The sequence below is a fragment of the Rousettus aegyptiacus genome, unplaced genomic scaffold (genome assembly GCF_014176215.1).
Source record: "Rousettus aegyptiacus isolate mRouAeg1 unplaced genomic scaffold, mRouAeg1.p scaffold_m13_p_18, whole genome shotgun sequence".
Taxonomy (NCBI): Eukaryota; Metazoa; Chordata; class Mammalia; order Chiroptera; family Pteropodidae; genus Rousettus; species Rousettus aegyptiacus.
The window spans coordinates 1,884,316-1,911,162 of record NW_023416293.1 but is presented as its reverse complement, the minus strand read 5'-3'; the positions used below and the strand labels follow the sequence as shown (position 1 = coordinate 1,911,162).

The 26,847-nt window shown below is 43.3% G+C and overlaps 1 protein-coding gene and 2 pseudogenes across 1 annotated transcript in view; 2 read left to right on the top strand and 1 right to left on the bottom strand.

Annotated features, from left to right (window-relative positions):
* EFCAB2 (EF-hand calcium binding domain 2) overlaps positions 1-26,847 on the bottom strand; it is a 73,507-nt gene that overhangs the window by 14,302 nt on the left and 32,358 nt on the right. The window contains exon 3 of the mRNA XM_016163474.2: positions 6,644-6,716. Within this exon, the coding sequence (XP_016018960.1) occupies positions 6,644-6,716 (73 nt within the window). The remainder of the gene's footprint in view (positions 1-6,643; positions 6,717-26,847) is intronic.
* LOC118613516 lies at positions 19,562-19,680 on the top strand (annotated as a pseudogene).
* Positions 22,163-22,281, top strand: LOC118613412 (annotated as a pseudogene).

The window sequence follows — 26,847 nt, the reverse complement described above, 5'->3', positions numbered from 1 at the left end:
ATGCAAAGAGAAAAAATTTCAAATAAACTATCGCACAAATCTTCAGAGATATGCAACGAAAACAGGATAAACAGGATACTATTTAGGAAGAAACATCAAAAGAACAAAAACAAGCAACTAGAAATTAAAAACACAACAGAAATGAGAAACTGTGTGTGTGTGTGTGTGTGTGTGTGTGCTGTGTGTAGAGAAAGTTCAAGAAGTCTGCCCAGGAGTAGAACTAAACAGACAGAGGTGGAAAACAGAACAGTGAAAAATAAGAAAATTAGACAACTAGTCCAGAGGCAAAAGAGTGAATGAAGAGAGTTTCAAAAGAGAGAACAAAGAAAAAGAGCAGGTAGTTAGAAATCAACAAAATAATTACAAGAAAATTTCCTGGAACCAAAGGATATAAGTTGCCAGTTGGAATGGCCCACCAAGTACCTGACACATTTGATGAAAATGGACCCAGGCCGAGGAACATCCCTGTGACGTTTTAAACACTGGAGACTAAAGCAGAGAGCCCAGGCTTCCAGAATGGGGGGCGGGGGGCGGGGGAGGTTTACGCACACAGGACTGGAAATCAGAACGGAATTGCGCTTCCTCGATAGCGTCACAGAAGCATGAAGACAGGAGAAATGCCTTCAAAATTCTTAAGGAAGACCTTGAATGTAGAACACTATAACCAGCCGAAGATTAGAATAGTCATTTTCAAACACTCAAAGTCTCAAAAAGTTTACCCCCAAAGCACTCTTTTTTCAAGAAGCTGCTCAGGAACGTGCCAAAATGCCAGAGAAACTATAAAGAGGAAAACGTGGGATACAAAGAAATGCAACCCAGAAGAGGGAGAACAGAGATCGCCAGGAATAGCATCACAGAGACCCCAGAATGCCAGCTGGCACTCAGAGGCAGAGGTCGACTGCTCCGTATCGAAACTGTCTGACTAAAGAGACAGCCACGTCGAGAGGTACATTGGCGCAATCTCTCCGGCTACTGTATCGACCTTTTTTTATTCAAGGACAGAACTAAGGATAATCCTGGCCGGTTCTGAGGCATCACCGACCTATCTCGCTGGTAATGCTTTTGCTCACTCTTCCCATGTCCCACCAAAATCAAAACTGGGAAAAAACACGAGAACTGAATGTTGAACCAAGCGGTGTTCAGGGCCTACTAAGTGCTGCCGCCAGACGCGGGGACACCCACAGAACACAGGAAGCTCCCCGCTGGACGACTAACAAACCGTGTACCCACGCCAGAGAGAGGAAAATGAGAAAACAGTGACTTTAAGTCCCGTCCTACGCAAAATAAACCCAACCATTCATTCCCTAAGGCCAGGCCGTGGGAAGACCATAGGACGAAGGCTGAGACGGCTGGCGCGTCCCTCACACGCTGCACGCCCACACCATCGAAGGAAAACAGGTGGGCAGAGCCTTTCAAGTTCGATTCATAGAAACGGAGTGGCATATCAACGGAATTCCCTGAATACTCGGGGCCCCTCTCAGTCCCTCCGTTCTGCCTTTGAGAGGAGACCACACTCTGTCCATGGAGCTCTGGTCCTCTAATAAACTTGCCCGTTGTCTCTAACTCTGGCAGACACCTGAATTCTTTCCTGAGCTCACTCGAGGACCCTCCTTCTCTGTTGGTGCAGGACTTGAGTCCCCACTCGGGAGGGATTCGCCCCGTCCTGCATCACCACTGCTGGGACCTGACAGGGACCTTCATTGTATGCCTAAGGTTTCCTCTTCGATCCATTCCTGAATGCTAGAGGTAGGCCACGGGGAGCTCAGAGGTAGGAAATACAGAGCACCCGACTCTTAGATCATATTCTCCTGGCCATGCGACACCTGCTTCACATACAGCCCTCCCAGACGAAGCGGCAGCAGCCATGAAAGTGCGCCTCTGAGATCTCCAGCTGCGGGAGCCATAAATGAATGTGGTCTCCAGCCACCAGGTCTAAGCCGAGGCCACACCTCTCACGTGCTCCCAGCTAACAACCGAGCGTGGTAGGGATACTAGAATAAACGCCATTTCTGCAAGAAGCGGGGCTCTTCTGAGGGGCAAGTCTGGGCCAAGAACTCCCAGGTGCCTCGTTCTCTAGAACTGCCGCCGTCTAAGGCCTTCCCCCCCTGCCCTTCCTCCCATCCTGCCCTCACCCTCACGGGGGTCAGGACCGCGCTGCTCCGTGAGGCTCGCCCAGTCGCATGGGCGTGTTCCCCAGTGAATCTCTCGACACCCAATGCCTAGTGTTCGCTTCTCAGTACCCGGAGCATCACGAGAGCAGGAGTGGTCTGAGAACACAGGGGCAAGGGGCGGTGGCTCCCTTCACCGCCACGCAGACGAAGAGGACACTGTCCTGAGTGGTATTTGGGACACGGGCCCCGGCAGTTCACTGCTAAAGATGCACCCGGCGGTGACCGGGGAAACCCCAGGGAGGAGGGCGGCCCTCGCAGGTGCGGCGCCCCGGTGGCTCACAAGGCCCGTGTCCACTGCGGCGGAAGAGCGGACTCAGGCGACGTATGCAGCGGGGTGGACGACTTCCGCCAAGGGCAAGGCAGTAAATATTTTAGGCTTTGCGGGGAATATTAGATCTTCATCGCATATTCTTTTTTGTTTTTACAATCCATTAAAAATGTGAAACCCACTCCTGGCTCACAGGCTGTACAAACAGGTCTGTGGGCCATAGTTTGACATCCCTCAAATAAAAGACATGAAGGTTAGACTTGCACAGCCAAGACGCGTACCTAAGGCCCGGGTCCAGGGCGTGCTGAAGCATGGGATGGAGACAGCCAGAGGGCGCCCTGGACAAGCCAGCCGCGCACCCACCCTCCCCTGGGAGAAGGCAGCACTTCCCTGTGCTGCAGAAGGTAACAGGTGTCCCCGCAGAGCTGCCCCCGGCCCGGCCGCTCTCCTGGCACGGGGAACGGTGTGGTTAGCGGGGCTGGGGGACGGCTGTGTCTGACAAGGAAAGAGACTCAATGGTGAAACAGCAAAAGGATGAGCGGCAGGAGCCAGGAGCCCCGGGGGTGCGCCCGAGGCTGGGGGGAGTCTGACCGAGGGGGCCGGAAGAGAAGACTCCACGGGCAAGAACTCACTGACGCTGGGCACCTTCCCAGGACCCAGGACCGAACACCCTGGAAAAAGGGCGACAGCAGATGGGTGGGCTCGCTGCTAAGGCGGCCCTCAGACACCTGGAATGAGGCAGAGGAGCCGAGCTGAGAAAAGGGATGTGTCAGGAGTCCGCCGACCCCCCAGAGGAGTCCGTTCCGTGGGGCGCTCAGAGAAGGTCAGGAACGAGCGACGGCTGATGACGGGCACTCACAGACCTGGGCTTTAAATGTCCATGCACGACCCACCAGGTGCCCACTGCCCACCCCCAAGTAACAGAAGCCGGGCAGGTGGTTTAACCACAGCAGCTCCGAGAGCGCAGAGAATGCCCAGGAAGGCAGAAGGAAATCGCAGAGGTGGTCGACAGGGCGAGATGTACCCGGGGGCAAAGCAGACCGGGCACCTGCAAGGATTCTGTTTAACACCTATGAGGGGAATGGAGTTTTGCCCTCCTAAAACATGCCTTTTTGGGATACTGATTACTCTAAGCTGGTATTTTTAAGAAAACAGCAAACTCAAGAGAAGCCTATTATCTCCCCCTTCACCTGCCTAAAGGAATTTAGGGAGAAAAGCTGAATTCCTTTAGGAAGGGAGCTATCGCCTCAGCCAACGGGATCTGCGTGCGGCCCACAGGGAGGGTTCCCACGCGGTCTGTTCATCGGACTCCCCGTGGAGTCCCATCGTTCCTGGGTCCCCCAGCAAGGATCTGTTCACCAGACGTCTGCTCCTTCTCATCTACCTGTGAACCCCACCTTCCCTTTGAAGTCCCAGACCTCTGCCTCCCTCTCCTTAGCTCAGAACTGCATATAAATGTCATCTGCCAATTTGTCTTTGGGTCCCACATTCTCATGGAACCCCCATATGTACACATGCAGTAAATTTGGTTATTTTCTCCTATTAATCTGTCTCATGCCAATTTGATTATTAGACCAGCCAGAAGAACTTAGAAGGGTAGAAGGAAAATTATTTTTCCTCCCCTACATCTATAACCAAAATAGGGCAAGAATGAAGGAGCAAGAGGGTGAAGATGGTCGCCCCAAAAAAGCCACAGTCCCCTACTTAGTTCCTAAACCCGAGTCCATTTGCATATCTGGAACCCACTGACTGACGTGGCCCAGAGCTGTTCACGATACTCCATTATGTTTTCTCCAGCGTCACTGAGGTGTAATCTACATTCAATAAAGTTTATTCATTTCAGAGTATTAGTTTGAATTAATTTTCACAATTCTATAGTCAAGCAACCACCACTACAATCAAGACATAGAAAATTTATTTTACTATAAAAACTTAATTCACGCTCTTCTGTATTTGATCCCATCCTCTAGTTCATGTCCCTAGGTGACTATAAATCTGCTTTCTGACACTAGAGTTCTGTCCTTTTCTATAATTTTGCGTATATGAAATGGTTAAAGACAAAACGAAACACTGGGCCCCCAAACCCGCGGGGGCGTTTTGGTAGAGCTACCGACGGAGCAAACAAATCCAAACATGCGCTGAGCGCCCACCAAGGAACAGCTGACTCCTCGGAGTGGTTCAGTTTGATTCTCATAAAAACACTGGTATTGCTGCCTTCCTTTGGCAGATGTGGACGCAGGCTGTCAAGCAGCTCACCCAAGACCACGCAGCTGTAAGCGGTGGCGTGGGATCTGAATCCAGAGCTCCTGACACTAGATGTGGTATTTGTTCTACTTTGCTGGACAAACCTATAGGTTGAGTTGGCAAACTTTTTCCGTAAAGAGCCAGACAGTAAATGCTGAAGCTTTGCAAACCATATGGTCTCCATCACAATGACTTAACTGCAGTCTTGCAGTGAAAAAACAGCCATAGACAATATATAAATGAGTCTAGCCGCGTTCCACTAAAACTTAATTTACAAAAACAGGTGGGAAGCTGGATTTGGCCCAGGTGGCGTGGGTCCTTGACCTCTGCTACAGCTTAAACCTTAAAAGCAAACAATAAGGGATTAGGCTCTAAAAGCGTCTCCTTTTCTGACTTTCAGAGACACTTATTCTACCGAATTATACAATAATTATAATTTCACTATGAATTCATCTTCTAGTCCCTGTCTCTCAAACTGTCAACTTTCCTTGCCCCAACACAAATTCTACCTTTCTCAATAAATACCTTAAGGCAATAAATACCTTAAGGCAATGATTGATACCTTTTTTTTTTTTTTTAATGTGAGCACCAATTCAGGAAAAGTAAGATTTTTTTTTTTAGGTGAAGGGATTAAGAAGTACAAATTGGTAGTTATGAAACAGTCACAGAGATGTGAAATGCAGCACAGGGAACAGTCAATAATATTGTAATAACTATGTACAGTACCCAGTGGGAACTAGAGTAATCGGGGATCACTTCGTAGATTGTATAACTGTCTAACCACGATGCTGTACGCCTGAGACTAACATCAAATAATATTGAATGTCAACTCTAATTGAAAAATAAAAAAATTTTAAAACGCATCTTCCTTCTACTCTTACTAAAAATAGCTTTGTTGGATCCCAAGGCGGGAAAACAATGTAAAGATTTCCTGTTTTATGGAACTTTGAAACGCTAATGAGAGACTGGTGGTGTTTTCAGTCGCCCAGGTGCTAATATGCGGGTGCCAGTGTCCACTCCGTAACTCCACACAGCGCTTCGGGATCCAAACAACGGCTCCTTGTCCGTGATCTCGTTTACCTCTGAAGCCGGTGTGGAAACGGGGGTTACTGCAGAGACGCTGACACTCACCCGGTCACGATTCCTTCTCCTGCGTGTGTCACTGAACGAGGGGGCCCTGTGCAAGAAACGGGAACGAAACTCCCACTTCTTTGTCTCTCTCCCCCATTCTCTACGTTGGTCCCTGTCCGCCAACACCCACGTGCCTAGATAAGCATTTTTGAAAAACTTCTTCTGGTGGTTGCCCAGGTAGTGTTTTCCTCCTTCGGGCATCTGTTTTGTTGAACTGAAAGATGCACTTGAAAGTCGATCAGGCACTTTTCTGGAAAATCAAACAGGGCTTGAAGCTCTCTGGCCTCGAGCTGCTGTCACTGCTGTGCGCAGTGTCTCTCCGGGGACGCCGCCACACCATCACGAATCGTCATTTTTTAAAGTTCTTAGGCTGCTTAGTCAATGCCGAGTTAGTTCTCGTTATTGTATTTTGTTCACTACTTGTTCTGCAAGTTAGTTTTATTTTCCCAAATAAATAGAAATCCCTTGGTCTCTAGTGCATCTGTCCCCTTTAAACTGCCGTCTGTCATCTGTCAACACTCTTCCTGCACGGAGTCCGTCTCCTACGTCTACTGGCCTTTCTTCAACTGATTTTAGAGGGAATAATATCACAGTGGGGTCTCACTTGATCCGCTGCATTTCTTGGTCATGGCTCTTTCTTCATGATCTGTCTGACATTCTTTCGGATCCTGTGGCTGGATAATTCGCATAGCTGTCCTAATGTGTTCACCGAGCATATTTAGTGGGTTAGGGCATTTTTACTTTAAGGATTTTTTTTTTTTTTTTTTTAATTACAAGGAGCCGGAGTTGCGGCGAGTCTGCTGAACAGAACCTTCTCGGTCCTACTTACCTCTGCGATCAGATCGTGCAGCTCTCCTTCATTAGGGCAGCACCCTAACGACCTGACGATCGTGCCAATCTCTCTGGGGAAAAAGCAATTAATAATTTTAGAATATAAACTCTGAAAAGGCAAGTGCTATGTTTCTCTAAATTATCTCAGTGCAGATGTCACATAGCAAACAAAGGCATTCGATAAATATTGTCTTGTGAGGATCAAAGATCTTTTCTTGGGGAAGGACAGGCAGACAAGTGAAGAGAAAAGAAAGAAACGCTTGCATTGACCGGCAAGCCAAGCCCTTCCCGGGCCGAATAGAAAAGGAAAAGAAAGGAGGGCAGAGTAAGAAAAAGAAATGCCAGCCACTCCTAACTAACTTTAAGTATTTAACTCCTTTGAACCTCAGTTTCCACATCTGTAAAATGGGGCTGACAATGCCTACCCAGGGGTCTACGGTGAAGTTTACATTAAAGGCAGAGAACTTCAAAGCATGGCCTGAAGCGTCAGAAACAATTTCCGAGAGGTGCCTGAGCACCTCCAGCCGTTCCCCATCTCAGCCTCCTTTTGCTATCACGATACTTCTTCCAAATTACTTATAACTGCCAGTTCCATTCCTACTCATCCGTTCCATGCCCAACCCCTCCCCAAATCCTGCCATCACTAGCTAGCTCTCTACCAATCAATCCGTCCGAGTCTCTCTCACCCCCTTCTTCCCTCCCCTGTCTCCATCCCCCTCTCTTCCTCCATAACCCCCTTAACTGTCCCCCGCCCTGTGACGCGGGTTGCGAGATGAGCTCTACTGTTAAAAACAGTACAGAAGGCTAAGAATAAGAAGTATCTTAGATTTGGAACAAGGACCACCGGCGATCTTAATAACAGTACTTGCAGAGGAAAGAGGAAGAGAACTCTCCTCCGCCCAAAGAGCGCTGGTGAGAAAATGTGGATCGCAAGTAGAGAATACACATCTGAGGACTATGACTACTGAAAGAGAACACACATCCTAACTAATGGCTGGAGGTATGATGCAGGGAAGAGAACCGAATGTTAAATCGAGCTGTATTCAGAGCCTGCAATGTGCGGCCAGAACAAAGGAAGATTCCTGCTGGGATTGCTAACAAACCATTGACCCAGACTAACAGGAAAACCGAGCCTGTGAGTCCCACCCTACACAAAACAAACCCAAGCAGTCATTCCCTAAGGCTAAGCCCCGGGGAACCTATAGAACAAAGGCGGACATTGCTAGCATACCTATCACACTGCACACCCATGCCTTTCATCCCGCATACCCGAACCATCAAAGGAAAACAGGTAAACAAAGTCTTTAACATGCAATTCACAGAAACTAAGAATGACATATACACTGAATTCCCCAAACACTCGGGGTCTCTCTCTGCCTCTCTCATTCTCTGCCTCTGAGGGAAGATCACGGTCAGTCTATGCAGTGTGATCCCTTCTCTAACCAACGCTTGTCTCTCACTCAGGTGTGCACTGGAATCCTTTCCTGCGCACGGTCAAGGACCCTCGCCGGTCCTCTCTCGGCAGCAGGACCCGAGTCCCCACGCAGGGGAGTTCGCCCCGTCCTGCGTCAGCTGCCCGGGCACCGTTCTGGTACAGCACATACAGCAACTCATTCAATCCTCACGACCACCCCAGGAGGGGGGCACTTCTATTATCTCCATTTACAGATGAGGAAACTAAATCCCAAAATCGTTAAATAACTTGCCAAGATTTACTTATAGCTAATATATTAAGCAACGACGTCCTCAGGACTAGGGACATCTCGGGAGCTGTGGAGAAGTCTGACAAAGAGAAATATCGGGATGAGAACAGAAATAAGTCTCTCATAGTGACAAAAGTAGATTAACTAGCTTTCTGGTTTTGGAATGGACATCTCCTCTAATACTTCTAGAATGAATAGTCCTCACATCTCAGATCCCTTATACCACAATCATGATCTCTGTGGATATGAGGAAAAATATATCCAGGCCGCCAGGTTAATATTAATACAGTGATACCAAGGTTTTTATTACGTCTGCCAGGCTGTGTTTTAAAATGCTTTAAATATTCATATCCATTTACTCCTCACAACAGCTGTGTGGTAGATACTATTATTTCACACATGAAGAAAACTGAATCACAAAAATGTTAGGTGATTTCCCCAAGAGCCTAGTAAATGGTGGAAATGGGATTCGAACCCACGCAGGCCGGAACCTGTACCCGACCACTGCACACTGCTGACTCACGTAAACCACGGCTGAGCATTTAGCCCTAACGGAGAACTTCTTGACCATAACGAGCTGCTCCTAAAGAAAGCTATAGCTATTCCTCCCCACAGGAGCACTGCAGATAGTTCCAGGGGTCGCAAACTGATGACCAAGGGACAGATGTGGCCCTCATATAAGGTTTTGTTGAGCACGGTGTTGGTTTGTTTATCTGATCAGGTGGTACATGCATACACGTCATGAGAATGAATGTTCTAGACTTATGATTCGCACATTTAGATTACAGGCCTGGCCCCTGGAAGAATCTGCATTTATCACACTGGGAATATATCGATTTTGTGCTGTCTAGGATTTTACCTGCCAGAAGCAGGGGAATGAGCCAGATGACCTCCCAAAGTTCTCCCCAAGTGCTCTGATTCTATGATGATTTTTAAATACGCGTGAGCGCACACACACGCACATGCATGCGCACACACGCACACACGCACGCATGTGCAAAAAACCCCCTGTGGCTTATGTAAGAGAACATTATTGTTCTCAGAAGATACATACTGGAATATTTCAGGAAAAAGGTCACGATATCTACAACTTACTCTCAAATAATCCAGCAAAATGAAAATCATAATAAATGCATAAATATGTATATAAATGGAGAGAGAGTGAGCACATAGAAACAAAAGCTTATGTGGCAAAATGTTAATAATTGGTGAATCTAGGTGAAAGTACGTAACAGTTCGGGACACCACTATTTGTAAGTTTTGAAATTTTTTAAATAAAGTTTTTATTTAAAAAACAAGATAAGCACATTTCATCCTCAGCAATTAAAACTGAAGTAATAAAAATTACAGCAACCCTGCCTCATTTAAACTATTTATAAAACAATTTGCTCTTTCGTGTCATACTCTTTTTATCATGTGGTTTGAAGAGTTGATCGTTAAGGATATCTTAACCTTCGGTTTCATGGTAAAATGTAGTTACGACGTATTTTACTCAGCACTTTAAAACTGACAACACTGGAAAGATGTAAGACACCACGAGGCGCAAGGTGAGATGAGGCTGGGTACCGCCCACCACTCCTTGAAGGACGTAAGAGTGTGGACGATGAAGCAGGCCCACCCGCCAGGCGACGCGGAAGGTGGCGCTGAGAGCCGTTCCCGCCACTGCAGGGCGACAGCTGGGTTTCGTGACTGACACTTACTGAGCCCTGGGCGCGGGCTCTCCACAGGTGAGTAGCAGCCCCCGGCAGGGGGGTCAGAGTGCCCTCTGGCCCAGGAAGGCGGCTCGCCAGGCAGGTGCCCCTCCGTGGTGACCGGCTGCCTGCGCTGCCCAGCAGAGGCCACAAAGAGGGTGACTGGGAGGAAAACGATGCGAGGGCAGAGGCAGAAGAAGAGGGTGACGTTTAAATACTGAAGCTCTTCTTCTCGAATGTGTTCTTTCCTCAAAAGATGACGGAATGAGGGGAATGTATTTCAAGAGGCCTCCCAAGCTCCTGAACAGAGTCCCTGAGTGGAGAGAAAAGGGGCATACGACGGGGCCTAAGATGACAGAGGTCCTCCTGTGCGCCCTGTGCTGACATACAGGGCCGGGGGCGCGGAGGACCGAACAGCCCGGAGGTCCTCTCACTGGGCTTCTCACGCCGAGGAGCTGGGAGCCTGGCTATTCTGGAGGAAACCTACGGAGATCGGGAAAAAAAGAGTAGGGCAAGAAAAAAACAAAGCCAGAAAAAGATCAGGCCACTAATTTTTGGTAAGAACTACAAACTAACCCTAAATACGAAATACTAAGAATTTGTTTCTGTACTTGCACTGTAGAGACAGCAGACAGTAGTAAACACAGAGGCAAAGTCATTTTAGAACAAAGGAGTCATAATAAGGCTGCACGGCAGTGACGTCACCACTTGATTTACATACAGCATCTGGATCACTTAAAACGTTTGACGAGCGTCAGGCTGGACTTGGCAGCTGGCATTCAGGGGTGTAGTGTCACGTTCCTGACACAAGGGGGAGCCGGTGCCATTGAGCTAGGCTGTGCATCTAAAGTCGAAAAATGCCTGAAAGTGGAGACCTGATTCAAGACAATTGATGCAATCCTAAGGCAGAAAGGATGGGCAAAACATTTGACCTTCTCTATTTGGCGAAGTATAAGAGAATGTTAAACGCAATTCAAAGATTTCTAAGAAGGAGCAAAGCAAGATTTGAAACAATTTTCGTTTTTTTAATAAATATTGGACACCACTATGTGCCGGCCTACCAACTCACAGTACAGCAGACGACAAAGTGAAAACCTGGGCCTTGTGGAAGGCGGTTTTCACAGACTGGCCAGATTTTGGCAGGGCTCTGAAATGAAGCTGAAATAATGGATAAATCTCCTTACTCGAAGGACTACTCTGTTTAAAAAAAAAAAAAAAAGCCTCTTTTTTTCCAAAGATCCCTCTAATCAAGTGAGGGTCATTTTTCCACTGCTAAAATATGCTTTCCAAAAGCCTTCTGGTTCTAACTTGAAACATTTTTAACTCTTCTATCGTCCTGTGTGCTGGAGTCTGCAGCCCTCAAATGAAGAACTCTGGATCTTTGTGTAATTCACAGGGAAAAAAACTCTGTAAAATATTAAATACTGGCGCAATTACTGTTACACGTGCTATGACCCGGGCACTGTCCTAGGCACCGCGGTGACGTGGGGGGCAGTCAGGCGGGAGGAAGCGCACACATGCGTCAGCACAGAGACGTGCTAGCTTCCGGCAATGACAGGCAGACGGTGGCTGCGACAATAGAAATTTACTTTCTCACAGTTCTGGAGGCTGAAGTCCAGGATCAAGGTTTCTTCTGAAGCCCCGCCCTCTCCTAGGTGTGGGGACGCCCACCACGATGCCAGGTGCCATCGCTGGGTCTTTCCACCGTGCACCCATCCTGGAGGCTCTCCAGGGGTCCAAATCTCCTCTTTTAGTAAGGACACCAGCCACATTAGATTAGAGCCCACCCTAACAGCCTCATTTTGACTTAATCACCCCTTTAAAGACTTTTTATCTCCAAATCAGGTTATATTCTGAGGTTCCGGGCATTAGGGACATGGCTTTTAGGGGACACTATTCGGCCTCTAACAATAAGGATTATGATGACTGTACCTCACCTCCTGTCTTCTGACCACCGATCGCTCTTGCCAGGACCCCTGAAACAGCCCCCACGAGTCCACCTGTCTCTGCTCTTACCAACCGCCTCACTCGATCCTCACAACAGCCGGAACGATCCCTTTAAAAACAAAAATCTCATCGCGTGGTTCCCCTGCTTAAAACCCTCCAGTGGCTTTTCCCATTGCACAGATAACCCAAACTCCTTTCCTTGGCCCCTAAGGCTCTGCATGGTTTGTCCTCTGCCAACCTGTCTGACGTGATCGCACGCCACACGCCCCTACCGCACGCATCACGGCCACGCCGTCCTCTGCCTCTCCCTAACACGCCAACGCCCTGCCCGGCTGGGACCTCGGGCCGGGCTCTCCCCCAGTTCCGCACACGGCTGACTCCCACGGACCGCGACTCAAACATCACCTTCAGAGACATCCTCCCTGACCACCCCACCAGCCCCCCATCCTCTAATACATCACCCTATTATTTTCTTCATAGTATATTTTATTACATCATCCTGGTTTTTTGTTTTGTTTTGCTTTGTTTTTTACTTTATAGTACTTATTACTATCTGGGATTGCATTCCTCTGTCTCTTCCTTCTAAAATCTAAGCTCCATGAGGACAGGGGCTTTTCACTGGCTCCTAGAAGGAGCTCACACAGAATAAGGACTCGATTAGTACTTGTAGAATAATGAATGAATGTGTAGAATGCTTTATAGTTTGAAAGGTGCCTTTCAATTAAAAAACTACTTTCACATACATTCACCCGTTTAGTTCTCACGTCGGTCCGCATGAGAATCCCCATTTTAAAAATGAGAAGTCACTCAACTCCCCTCCCAGGAATGTAACTAGTGCGGGGCAAAACCAAAGGCTGGGCCCCGACTCTGACCCCGGAGCCTCCGCCCTCCGCGCTCCCTGCGATCACATCGCCGAGCGAGGCGGGGCGGGGATGGGGGGTTCGGGGGGGGGGGAATGGGGGGTGGAACCGGCCGCCAAGGACACTCGGAGCGGACCGGAACCACTCGCCTGCTGCGTGTTTCTCAGAGACGTTCTGGTTACAACAAGGATTTCATAAATATTGACTCAATTGACTGAAAAATGTCTCATTGTTTTGAAAGGTCTAAATAACTCCAAATGGCTGCTCACTGCCCAAACGTAAAGCTCGCCCGCTATCCTGGAGTTTCCCTCTCCAAACAACAATGCAACGCCATTTGGCAAACACTGCAGTAATCACTGTTACGGGTAAATCAATCGATCACGCTAAAATTAGTGGGCAAAGTTTTAGGAGAAACGGGATATCTGAATAGTCTTGACGTATCTCCCCCAAGACACTGACTAATTACAAAGGGGAAAACAGACTCGTGTAGCGGGGAGAGGTGGCGGGCGTGGCTCAGGGCATCGCCAGCAACGAACGAGACACGTCGGCACCGAGCACCCGCCACGCGATGCTCTAACAAGAACAGAGTCGCTTCTCTGGCGGTCCTGCCAAGAGCGCATGACCTCAGTGCGTGCGGAGAACGCATCGGACACGCCCGGGATGAGGGGCGTGCCGCGAAACCCTGGGCAGGACTTTCCAGCAGGTGGCAGGTCACGAAAGGCAGAGCCTGAGAAACGGCCACCAGCTGGAGGACCAGAGACGGGGCAGAGAAAGGCGACACAGGGTTCTGGGTTGGACCCTGGAAGAGAGGAGGGGGATTCGGGGAAAAGCTGGTAAATGTATTCCGGCGTGCGTCTGCGAGGGTGTCCGCAGAAAACGCTGGCATTTGAATCGCAGACTGAGTGAAGATCACCTTCGCCAATGCGGGTAGGTGGGCAGCATCCAAGCTGCTGGGGACCTGAGTAGGAAAAAAAAGCTAGAGGAAGGGCGAATTAGCCCTCTTCGCTCGAGCTGAGATGCCCACCTTCCGCCCTCGAACATCAGCTCCTCTGGTCCTCAGGTCTTCAGACTCAGACTGAATTACAGCCCCGGCAGATTGTGGGGCTTCTTGGCCTCCATAATTACATGCGTTAATTCCTATAGTAAATCTCCTACCTGTCTACGTCTATCTATATCTGCACCTATCTATCTATCTATCTATCTATCTATCTATCTAATCTATCTATACACAGTAGTCCCTCCTTATCCACAGCTAGTATGTTCCAAGACCCCCAGTGGATACTTTAAACCACAGACAGTACCAAGCCCTATATGTACTATGTTTTTTTAAAATACATAATAACCTATGATAAAGTTTAACTTATAAATTAGGCACCGTAAAAGATTAACAACAATCGTAGTAAATAGAACAGTAATAATAATACACTATAACAAAGTTACATGATTGTGGTCCGTCTCAAAACATCTCATTGTGCTGTACTCATCCTTCTCCTTGCGATGATGTGAGATGACGCAGAGCCTTTCTGACGAGATGAAGTGTGGTGAGCATGCTGAACAAAGATGATTCGCGTCCTGGGCGTTGGGAGCAGGACGCCATGAGATACCGGGCTACTCGGAATAGTATTTAAAACTTATGAATTGTTTATTTCTGGAATTTTCAGGTTAATAGCTTCAGACCTGGATTCGGGCCACAGGTAATTGAAACCACAGAAAGTGAAACTGTGGGTAAGGGGGGACGGCTGTGTGTCGTGTTGGCTCTGTTTCAGTGCGGACTCTAACACACCGAGTCTTTAAAATTATGGACGTGTGCTGAATTCTGTCAAATGCCCCTTAAGTATAAAGATGATCCCATGACACTTCCTCTCAGATCTATTAATATGATACAATATACTGATACATTTCCCAGCACAGAACTATTCTTTCATTCCTAGGACAAATCCCTTTTTGCTTTAATGTGCTCTTTTGCATTTTGTTGCTAGTATTTTATTTACAATTTTCATATAGGCATATAAGTAAGACTGTCCTGTAGGGTTTTTTAATGCAATCTTTATTGTTTGGGGTATCGATAATATATGCACATCAAAAAAATAATTTGGAAGTTTTCCTCCCTTTCTTATTCTCTAGAAAAGATGAAGTACCATTAGGACTGAAGTATTTTCAGGTTTGATAGAATTCTCCTATGAAACTCTGGAGTGAAGCATTACGGTGACAGCTCTTTGAAAACCTGCCTGTTGATTCTATGAAAATTAGTATGTGTAGGCTGTCTATCAGCGCTGGCATCAGTTTTTTTGCTTTTTTGTCAATTGACTTTTTTTAAATGTATAATTCAGTGATTTTCAGTATATTCTTAATGGTGAGCAGCCACTACCACTGTCTAATCCTAGAACATTTTCATCACCCCCAAAAGGATCCCCATTCCTGTTAGCAGTCACTCCTCCTTCCCCTCTCCCCCATCTCCTCGCGATCACTGATCTGTCTTCCTCTATGGATTTTCCTATTATGAACACTGCATATAAGTTTCATACAGCATATGGCCTTTCGCATCTGGTTTCTTTCACTTAGCCTGTTTTCAAGGTTGATCCAGGTTGTAGCATATGTCAGAACTTCATTTATTTTTATTGTGAATAATATTTCATTATATGGATGTACCATATTTTGCTTATCCATTCATCAGTTGATGGACATTTAAGCTGTCTACTTTTTGACTATCATGAAAATACTGCTATAAACATTCATATACAAGTTTTGTGTGAACATATATATATTTTTAATTTTATATCCCTAGGAATGAAACTGCTGTTAACTCAAAAAGTTTAACTTTTTGAGGAACTACAAAATTGCTTTCTCAAGTGGCCACACCACTTTACATTCCCACCGGCAGGGTATGAAGGTTCTAATTTCTCCACATCTTCACATTTACTATTTTACGTGTTTTGAGTTATGGCCATCCTAGTAGAACTGAAGTGGTACTTCACTGTGGGCTCTGAGCTGCATTTCCCAAACAACTAATAACGCTTGGCATAGGTTCATGTGCACATTGGCCATTACATGTGTTCTTTGGAGAAATGTCTATTCAAATCCTTTGCCCACTTTTTATTGGGTTATTTGTATTTTTATCGCTGAATTGTAAGAGTTCTTTATTTATTCTAGATGCTGGACCTTTATCAAATGTATGGTTTGCAAATATTTTGTCCGACTCTGTCCCCGTTTTATTTTCTTAGGTGTCCAATGAACCACAAAGTTTTTAATTTTGATGAAGTCCAGTTTATCCGATTTTTCTTTTCCTTTGGTTGCTTGTGCATTAGGTGTCATATCTAAGAAACCTCTGCCTAATCTTTGGTCAATAAGATTTAACCCTGTGTTTTCCTCTAAGTGTTTTATAGTTTAGCTCTTACCTTTAAGTCTTTTATGTATTTTTAGTTAATTTTTGTATATGGCATGCAGTAGGAGTCCAATTTCATTCATCCAGTTTTCCCAGCACTATTTGCTGAAAAGACTATTCTCTCTCCACTAAATTGACTTACCAACTCTGTTGAAGATCAAGTGACCATAAATGTAAGGGTTCACTTCTAGCCTCTCAACTCTGTGTCATTGATCTACATGTCTAGTCTTATGCCATTCAGCCAGTATCCCAAAGTCCGGATTACGTAGTAGCTTTGTAGTAAATTTTGAAATCAGGAACTGTGAGTTCGACTTCATTATTTTTCAAGATTGTTTTTCCTATTCTAGGTCCCTTGCAGTTCCATCTGAACTTTAGGGTCATCTTGCCAGTTATTGGGCGGCGGGGAGGTAACTGGGATTTGGTGGGAATTGTGTTGAATCTGTTAATCAGCTTGGGGAGTATTGTCATCTCAGCAATATTTTGTCCCAATCGAGGCACACAAGACTGGAATAAGTTTTGACAAATTATATTTTACTACAAAGTAGCCCTTTTTTGCTCGATTTTCAAATTTGCTTGTATGGAGTTGTACAAAATATTCTCAGGATATTTTGAAATTTCCTATTTTGATGATTATTTCCCCCAAGTCATTTGTGCTTTTGCCGCCCAAAAAAATGCCAGCGGTTTATCTTTTTTAACCCACGAAGAACCAGAGTTTCATTTTATCGGTTCCTACTGTTCGCGTTTCCCAGCCCCACTGTGTTTTAACCTTCACTAATTCCTCCCTCTGCTTTCTCTCAGTTCACCTCTTTTCCCTAGGTTTTTGAGCTGAATGTTCTATTCATTTTTATGCCTTTAATCCTCTTGATACAAGCATTGAATGTTTTGATTTGGTTGTTTCACATAGATTCTGATGTTATTTCCATTTTCCTATCTCATTTCTATTACATTTATTTTCTAAAAGTTTGCCATGTCACCGGCCTAAAATTTACCCTTTGGCCTAAGAGTTGTTTATAGACTTTAACATTTTTTTCAAGGTTGAGCTCTAGATACGGGTATGGATGAGATTTCCCAGGAATGGGTGTAAAGTGAAAAGAGGGGGGGAGAAAAACCCTGGGGTACATTAAAAAGCCAAATAGAGGAATAGTTGTCCCAAAAGGGGTTGAGAAGGAAAAGTTAGAGATGTTGGATGAAAACAAAAGGTGAGATCATGGGAAACAAAGGAAGAGACGACTCAGGAAAAACAATGAAAATAGGATCGAGAGATAGAAGTGAAATTACAAAATGCATGTCGAAGAATGATCAACAGAAGCAAACGCCTTTCTTATTAAGATTCTTAGCTATGAAGAGAAGGACAACGATAAGGTATTAGTGGGGCGGGGTAAAAGGGAGAAGGTGTTGGGTAGAAGTTTTTGTTGTTGTTTGGGTTTTTTAAACAAAAAAAGATTTATAGAGTAGAACATTTTTTTAATAATAATGGAGGCCATTCTATATAATTCTTTGTGCCTTCCCCCAACCTAGACTGCTAGGGCATTCCTTTAGGGACAGGCTAACTCGGCAGGATACAGAGATCAAGATGAATGTCAAAGAAAGCTTGGTTATCCAAAGGGATCATTACTCATGCAGGTGTGGCTCAGGCACTCCTGCCATCCGCGCCTGGCCCTGTGGGGGCATTCTTGCTTCTGCCTGGCTTTGGGCTGCAGGGTCAGGAGAGCGGCTAGGTCGCGTTAGGTTAGAGAGCGCTCAGCGCCAGCTCTATGCTGCCTTTGCATGCAGCCCTGCAATATCTGCGCTTGTGGGCAGCTCTGTAAGGCCACCGCACAGACACAGTCGCCCAAGTGTTTTTCCCAAGCTCTAATTAAGATTTCTTTGCGCAGAATATGGGAATTCCTCATTCTATATCCTTGTTTATACCTGCTACTGGAAGACCTCGTGCCACTGAGGTTTGTCCTTCAAGTCTTGTGTAAGTCTTTGCTCAGTTTTCTGTGTACGGGGGGCGGGGAGCGGTCTTTTCAAGAGCTCCCAGTGGTTCTCATGTGCTCCTAGAACTGGGAACCACTGCTCTAGTCCGCATGCCAAACTACATACCATCCTCTATATAGCTTGAGCTTTCCCACTAAAAACCCAAATCCAGTCTTACCACATCTTTGCATTTATGGATTTATATTGCCTACGTAACAAAATCTAGGCTCCTTAGGGCAGCAAACCAGATAATTCACTGAGTGACCCCTAACCCATCTTTATACATCCATTTCCAAATTAATACATACCCTCTGCTAATATTATCGACACTGTACGTAGACAGAAGAAATGCTGCAGACATTATAGAACACGAATATTAAATCCATTTATAAGTCTGTATCTTAAGAGAGACAAGAAATACAAGCTTTCAGTTAAAAACATAAATACTCTTAGAGTTAAGGTGAGCAAAGGAAAGATAGCCTAAAATGAGTTCTCAGTGGAAGGTTGGAAATTTTTTTTGAAATGCATTAGTAACTTTCAGACAAAAAATAAGACATTTGAGCGTCACTTCTCAGTAATTCAAAAAATGAAACAGAAGAAGGCCATGGGTTAGTTTCTGGCGTAGCTACCATGCCTTTAAATTAACCAAAAGCTTACTTGAATTACAGCACTTACAGTCTGGCTTCTGGCCTGGTTTCACCACTGCATGATACAGGGCGTCTCTGGACACTTGTTTCTGAGTTCTTCAAAAACAAAAATAAGGAATTCCCATGCACCCCTTGGAACCCTGCTGATGTACTAAATCCTCTCCCTTCGATAGCCACTTGAACTGCACCCATCCGACTCCAATCTTTCTCATCTCCCCCAGGGAAAGAACAGGTTTAGACATTTTGTCTTACTATCTCTGTAGACGTGGTGGATGAAGTTTCTGTCACTCGCCCCTTCTATCTTGACTATAGAGAACACTGAATTCCTTTGCTACTATTGACCATATGAAGATGGAGTTACCTGCTCTGTGTAGAAGGTAGAACCACTAGTTACTAACCTCATGAACTACTGTCTGGTATGCATTTGCATTAAATCTTCCACATTTAATAGGGTTCACACTTTTCAAGTGAATCCAATATTTTATTTCCTGTGTTAAGGAGAACAGGTTGAGGCCGCAGGAGTATGAACCTGGAAGCCACAGAGGGAACACACCCAGAGGCCGCAGGAAGTACACTCCCAGAGACCACCAATCCACAGCCCACGGCTCGCAGTTTTTGTGGTCATACGACAAAATTTACACCTGACCTAGACAACATGGTAAGTACAACAGACAGATACCTATAATCTAGAGTCAACCAAAGTCGGCCTCCAAAGTTATCAAATACAGTCTATGGCCATGCCACCCTGAACAAGCCCAATCCCGTCTGATCTTGGAAGCTAAGCATGGTCGGTCCTGGTTAGTACTTGGTTGGGAGACCACCTAGGAAGATCAGGTGCTGTAGGCATAAAAAATAAAAAATAAGAGATTGTAAGCTGACAAGGTCTTTGCAATCTGTGAGGTCAACCAAGGATTACCTCACCTAAAAAAAATTTTTTTAATTAATTAATTAATTAATTAAAAAATAAAACAAAGTTATCAAATATAGAAAGGGTCTTCTTTGTCACAACAGCCAATTGACCCAGTAGCCTGAATCCAAGTGTTATTGTTCTGTCATGATATTATCCTATTAATCCACTCCCAGCTATAAAGCCTGGGACATAGTTTACTGGGATTCCTAGGGCCCCACACCCTTTGTGATACTCTCTAATACACTAAAACTTAGAAAATTTATGCACTTGGACTAAGATTGAGCTAGAAAGCCACACCCATTCCAGACTCTTGATGCTGGAATGAACACCATGGGTTTGATCACATCCCATGGGAACAGTACCGTACGAAAAAGTGTGCGACCATTCGAGTAAAAAAAGAGGGTAAAAAAAATGGTATATATGCATTTCCTTGTATATGCATAGAATATTTCTGGAGTGATCCCTAGAAATTAGAACCTTCGTTGCTAGTACTTTTGATGGGCTCCGGATGGCTGGTGGAGGCGGCTGGAGGGACTTTTCTCTATACTTACTGTTCTCTTTGAATTTTCAACCATGTGAATATATCATCTATTGAAAAATTTTCTTAATTTTAATCCCCTTTCTTGATTAATCCCGTCATATTACGTGACTAAGATCCACTGCTCTCTCTCAAATCTCACTCTTCCCTTTAACGTCTGTAACAAACTCCCCTTCCAGTCTCAGTCGCAGCAGGTTTCTGCCTTAGTCTGTGTGCGTTACTATAACAAACCACCATAAACCGAGTGCCATAAACGACGAACATTTATTGCTCACAGTCCTGGAGGCCAGAAGTCCAAGACCGTGGTGCTGGCGGATTTGGTGTCTGGTGAGAACCCACTTCCTGGCCAGCGTCCTTTCGCTGTGTCCTCACGTGGCGGGAGGGACGAGCTAGCTCTCTGGGCTCTTTTACAAGGGCGCTAAACCCAACCGCGAGGCCCCCACCCTCTGACCTAACCACACCTTCCGGAGGCCCAGATGCTATCGCAATAGGGGGACACGAACACTCAGATCACAGCATACTTACACCGCCCCCCGCGATCCTTCTCTCAGAATTTCATTATGTAGATTGAGATACCCTATCTCCCAACAAGAAAAAATATCTTCCTCTTTCGGAAAAGTAAGAAAAAAGAACTTGGGCTTACACAATTTATTTTTGGCAGTCTAGGAAAGGGCTGAAGTCTTTCAACAACTCCACGTTAATAATTTTAGCCTTGATACAATAGTAGCATATTATAAACAACTCCAATTTCCAAAATTAGGATATATGTTAAATTATGGAATAGTCATACATTGAAACAAATACCTTGCAACCATTAAAATGATGGCATAAATTCATAAAATGTCATTCAAGGACAAAGTACTCAAATATAAAGCAAACATTTTAGACATAAAAGAACTCAGGGAAAAACACCCCTGAGCACTTTCTTTAAAAAAATTGACAAGAGAATCCCAGACAATGGAAAGCAAAATAAAGAATTCAAGGATGTCGGGGAAATGGTGGTTAGCAGTAATTCCATTCAAACATAGGAAAAATATACTAAAAACTTGCATGAATACTAAACAAACTATAAATATTCTACCCCGCAAGTGTAAAAATAATACGTACTTAAGATAAATTGGGGGATTGAGGGAGAAGAAGTGGAAGAAGTTTTTAAAGTGCTAATGTCCTCAACTTCCACAGCAAGGAATCAACTGACAGTTTTTATATTTAAAGAGGCAGTATTTTAAAAACCTACACAATGACTGCGACCTCAATTGTTTTCTGATTATCTTTCCGGAATTAAAATAAATAATGTCTCTCATGGCCAACGAACATTTGAGATTCCACAATTTTTTCAATTTAAGTTAATTATTTTCTTTCAGCACATTCGCGTAAAATTAAATTAATATTTTTCATTTCTAAAAAGGATGATTATTGCGATCTTATTTTTCTAGGATACTTTTTTCCTTCATTCATTTCATAAATATTTATTGGGCACCTACTATGGGCCAAACACTTGTAACTGATGAAATACAAATGAACAAACAGACCGAAACTCTTGCCTTTATGGAGATTATATTCCAGACTTTCTTCTTCCATAAGTTCATTTTTCCTTCCTTCCTTTTCCTCCTTCCTTCTTTCTTATTAACTCCCCACCCTTCTATCCATTTCTGTTACACATGGATAAAAAGAGGTCTACAATGATAGTTCTCTAACATTAACAACTGCTATTTCGAGAAGTAGAATTTGGGATGATTTTTTTTTTAAAACAGCTTTAACTGATTCTTTTAATCACAGTTCATCACAGTTCATCAAAAGGCAAATCAATTTTTTATAAAGCAACTGGAAAGTGAAATGGTGAAAAGACAAGGGGTAAACCTCTCTTTAAAAAATATTTATTCTATGGCCATGCCACCCTGAACGGGCCTGATCTTGTCTGGTCTCAGAAGCTAAGCAGGGTCGGGCCTGGTTAGTACATGGATGGGAGACCACCTAGGAAGACCAGGTGCTGCAGGTGTTAAAAATTTTCAGAAAAAAATTCAGAAAAAATAAAACAGCCATACATCCAATACCAAGATCTAACCGATGTTAATATTTTGCCACATTTGCTTCAGATTTTTCCCTTAACAATAAGACATTGTAGGAAGAGCCGGAGACCCACTCTCCACCCCTTCTCCCTCCATCTGCAGATGCAACCACTATTCTGAGGATAATGATCATGACCATGCACGTCTTTGGATTCATAAACAATAGACACTATTACTTTGCGTTTAAAATGTAAATATCATACTGTTTGCTTCTTTTGGTAATTTTTTTAATACACCATAGCTTTTGAAATTTATCCAAGTTCCATGTGGAGCCATTGTTCATCATTCCTTTCATCCGTGTGTGCACTGTCATTGCATGAATAAACCCCAGTCCTTCCATTTCCTTCCCTCCCAAGGGGTCTCTGGGTCCAACGATCCCACCATTTCATATGCTTCCACTGCACAACTGCGGGCCCATTCACATTCACCTGCGTAGTTTTTCAAAGCCCTTTGATTAGCCTCAAACTTTCTCAGATAATAATTGTTTGGGGAAACTGTCCAAGCAATTGATCCACACTATTTACACCTTTCACCACCTGATAAAAATAAATTGTGAAATGCTGTATTAACTTGTCTTTAAAAATGGTATTCAATGTGAAGAAGCAGAAGTAATATTTATGGCGCCTTCAGCCCTCTTAGGAAGAGTTATTTCTAATCCATTAAAAAAAAGACTCCTATTACCCACAACTTACTGAATTTTAGACAAGACAGAATAGGTTCCTTCCTATCACTTAAGATAGAGAAAAAGATGAACACTGGGTGCTGTGAGCCTCGCACTGGGTGCTGTGAGCCTCAGAGGCTCACGCTGAGTTGAGACAGAAGCAGCAAAAAAGGACACCTGGAGCTGCTGAGCTACGAAATGTTGGCCTAAAGACTAAGAAAACAACAAGAAAACATCCGGGGAACTCTCCTGTAGATGAGGCAGGTATGAAGTACACGCGCAAGAGTCTGGATTACTCATAACCAGGGTCAAGAGTCTGGATTACTCATAACCAGGGTCACTGTGGCACAGACGGGGGCGGCTGGGGAAAGGGAAAGACCAGCACTTTTGTTCCAGGATCGGACCCCATATCGTCGGGCTCACCACGGTCTTGAGTATCGATCTGTTCTGGGATTGATTCGAATGGAATATTTAAAAATATATAAGTTGATCTGAACTTAAATACTTATAAGAACTTGTTCATATTTTTTTATTTGACACTCTTAATAATCAGGTATTATTATTATAATTTTATAGATAAGGAAATGACATAAAAAGAGGGTAGCATATAAAAAATTAACAATGGAGCCAGCAAGGAACTCTACTGACTTCTAATAGACTTTTTTATTCTGTTAGCACCAAAGATAAAAAACATAGATTACAAAAAAACTAGATTTTTGGTGAATAAGATTTGAAAGACTTTCATATTAAATTGATGAGCTACACGGGGGAAAAAAGGTAGCTTCTTTACTTTAGAGGCATTCCTTATGGAATGTGTTTTTTAAAATTTTTTTACCAAACTAGCTTTACTCAGGGCAACTCAAGTTTAATCTATTAAAACTACTCTGACTTTTGTTTTCAAAAATTAAATCAATACTCAAGAGGTTTGTAATTTGACTGTGTTTTAAATTTTTGAATGCCAGAAAGTAAAAATAGTAAAAAGACAGATGGCGTACATTTCGCAAACTAAGATCTTTAATATATAAAAAGATAAATAATTCAATGGAAAAAATGGGGAAAGGTCATGAACTACAAGTGCAAGTAAAAAGAAATACAGATTGCTTTTGGACGTATGAAAAGATGTCCATATTTTCCATAATTAGAGAAATAAAAATTAATAGCGAGTTTCTATTTTTCAGATCAGATTGGTAAAAATTCTGAAAGTTTGATGATTTAATTTTGTTTAACGGAGAGGAGGGAAACAGACATGCTCATACATGAAGTGAAGTATGTACGTCAAGACAGCAACTCCCACCCAAAACTTTCATGCACTTTGACATATTTCCAAAAATTTATACTAGAGAAAAATTCTCATCTTTGCAAAATAACATGCATACTAAGGTATTCTCTGCCATATGAATTACTGTAGCAAAAGTCTGGAAAAAAACTAAGTATCCATTGATGGGAGATGAATTCAACATGTGAAGGTTCATTCACACAATGAAATGAGGAAGCTCTTTAAGTATTAATAAAGAATAATCACAAAGACATATTGACCAGTGGAAAAAACAAATGAAGAATGGTGTATACAGTCTCTCACCACTTACGTTAAAAATACACACATATCCTACAAGTCAACATCGGAAAACAAACAATCCAATTGAAAAATGGACAAAGGACTTGAATAGTCATTTTGCCAAAGAAGATGTACGAATGGCCAATAAGTACATGAAAATATGCTCCACATCAACAGTCGTTAGGGAAACAAAAATCAAAACCACTGGGATGGTTATACAAAAAAGCGAAAATCAGAAAACGGGTGTTGGAAAGAATGTGGAGAAATTGCGGGGGGGTGGGGCGGAAATGCGCCGTGTGTTTTGCTGGTAGGAGCGTGAAATGATGCAGCTGCTGCAGAAAACAGTACAGTGGTTTCTCAAACAGTTAAACGCAGAGCTACCGCATGAGTCAGCAATTCCCCTTCTGGGCATAGACCCAAAAGACGTGAAAGCAGGAACATGAACAGATACTTGTTCACCAATGTTCACAGCATATTATTCAAAGAGCCAAAAAGTGGAAACAACTTAAATGTCCCTGGACGGATGGATGGACAGATGAACAAAATGTGGTACCTACATGCAGTGGAATACTATTCAGCCTTAAAAAAGGGAAGGAAATTCTGACACATGTTACAGCGTGGATGAACCCTGAAGGCATGCTAACTGAAATAAGCCAGACACAAAAGGACAAATATTGTAGGATTCCACTGATATGAGGTACCTAGAATAGTCAAACACATAGAAAGCAGAATGGTGGCTGCCGAGGGTTGGGAGGAGGGAGGAATGGGGAGTTATTGCTTAAAGGGTATAGAGTTTCAGTTCAGAAAGATGAAAAAGTTCTGAAGATGGATGGCAGTTAAAGTGGATATGGTAATGCCACTAAACTGTATACTTAAAAATGGTTAAGATGTTAAATTTTATAGAAAGACAAATAAATTAAATCTGATTTAATTTTAAGCGAATTCTAAAAAACAAAATAAATGAACAAACAAAACGGAAATAATCTCATAGATACAAAGAACAAATTGCCAGATGGGAGGGGCTTTGGGGATATTGGTGAAAAAGGGGAAGGGATTAAGATCTACAGATTGCCAGTTATAAAAACAGTCAAGGGGGCGTAAAGCACAGCACAGGGAACACAGTCAATGATATTATGATAACTATATACAATATCAAATGGGTATTTGACGTATCAGGATGGTCACGTCATAGATTATATAAATGTATAATCACTATGTTGTACACCTGAAATTAATGTTTTATGTCAACTGTAATTGAAAAAATGTTTTAATTTAAAAAGAGGAAATTAACGGCATCACCAGCATGTATAAAGTAATTTTCCAAACTAAATCAGGCATTAAACTTTTAAATAATTTCTTAAAATCTTATTTTTATGTTATGCATATTTATAACAATGACACACAAGCACACGCACATTTGCAGGGACTATCTCTGGAAGAATTCGAGAAACGTATAACAATCTTGCCTTTGGAAAAGGGAACTGGGTAGCCAGGAGTTAGAGGTGAAGAGCTCTACCTATCACCGTACATTCTTTGTACCTTTCAAATTTTATCACATGTGAATATATTATCTATTCAAAACCTAATTTTCAATCAGTCCTACTGAGTAAAATCTGAACACAGAGCAGGAAATGTATATAAGTCAAAATGTATTATGTGCTATGTTTCATATGAGGCAAAATAAAAATTCCCCTAAATAATGATTTTGAAAACTTGCCTCAATGTTTTTCAAGGTGCTAACTTTTAAAAACTATTTAACAAGGAAAATGAACTGTTTCAGAACTTCAAAAATCAAAACAGAACACATAGAAATAAGGAAAAAGGTCTTATAAGAGTTTTATGTACCATATAACACTGCTAATCCAAATTTAATAGAGGAAAAATAGAGTCTAAAATATTTGCTACAAGAAATAAGTGAAATAATAACACCTAATATGGTTCTAAGCTTTAAATCCCAAGCTAATTTGTTCCAAGCTAAAAATGCTCTGAGAGATTTAAAAATGTTCACTGACATTCTCGAATTTTTTGGTCTCAGAACTCCTTTTACACTCCCCAAAATTATTGAGACCCTCAAAGAGTTTTCTTAATATTAGCTACATTTATCTATATTTACCATATTACAAATTAAGCATCAAATTTAAAAATATTTATCACTCTATTTAGAAATCACAACTAAAAAACATATTATATGTTTACAAAAATAACAAAATTTTCAGGAAAATAAACTACATTTTCCAAAACAAAAAACAACTTCGATTAGAAGAATGGATGGCCCTGTTT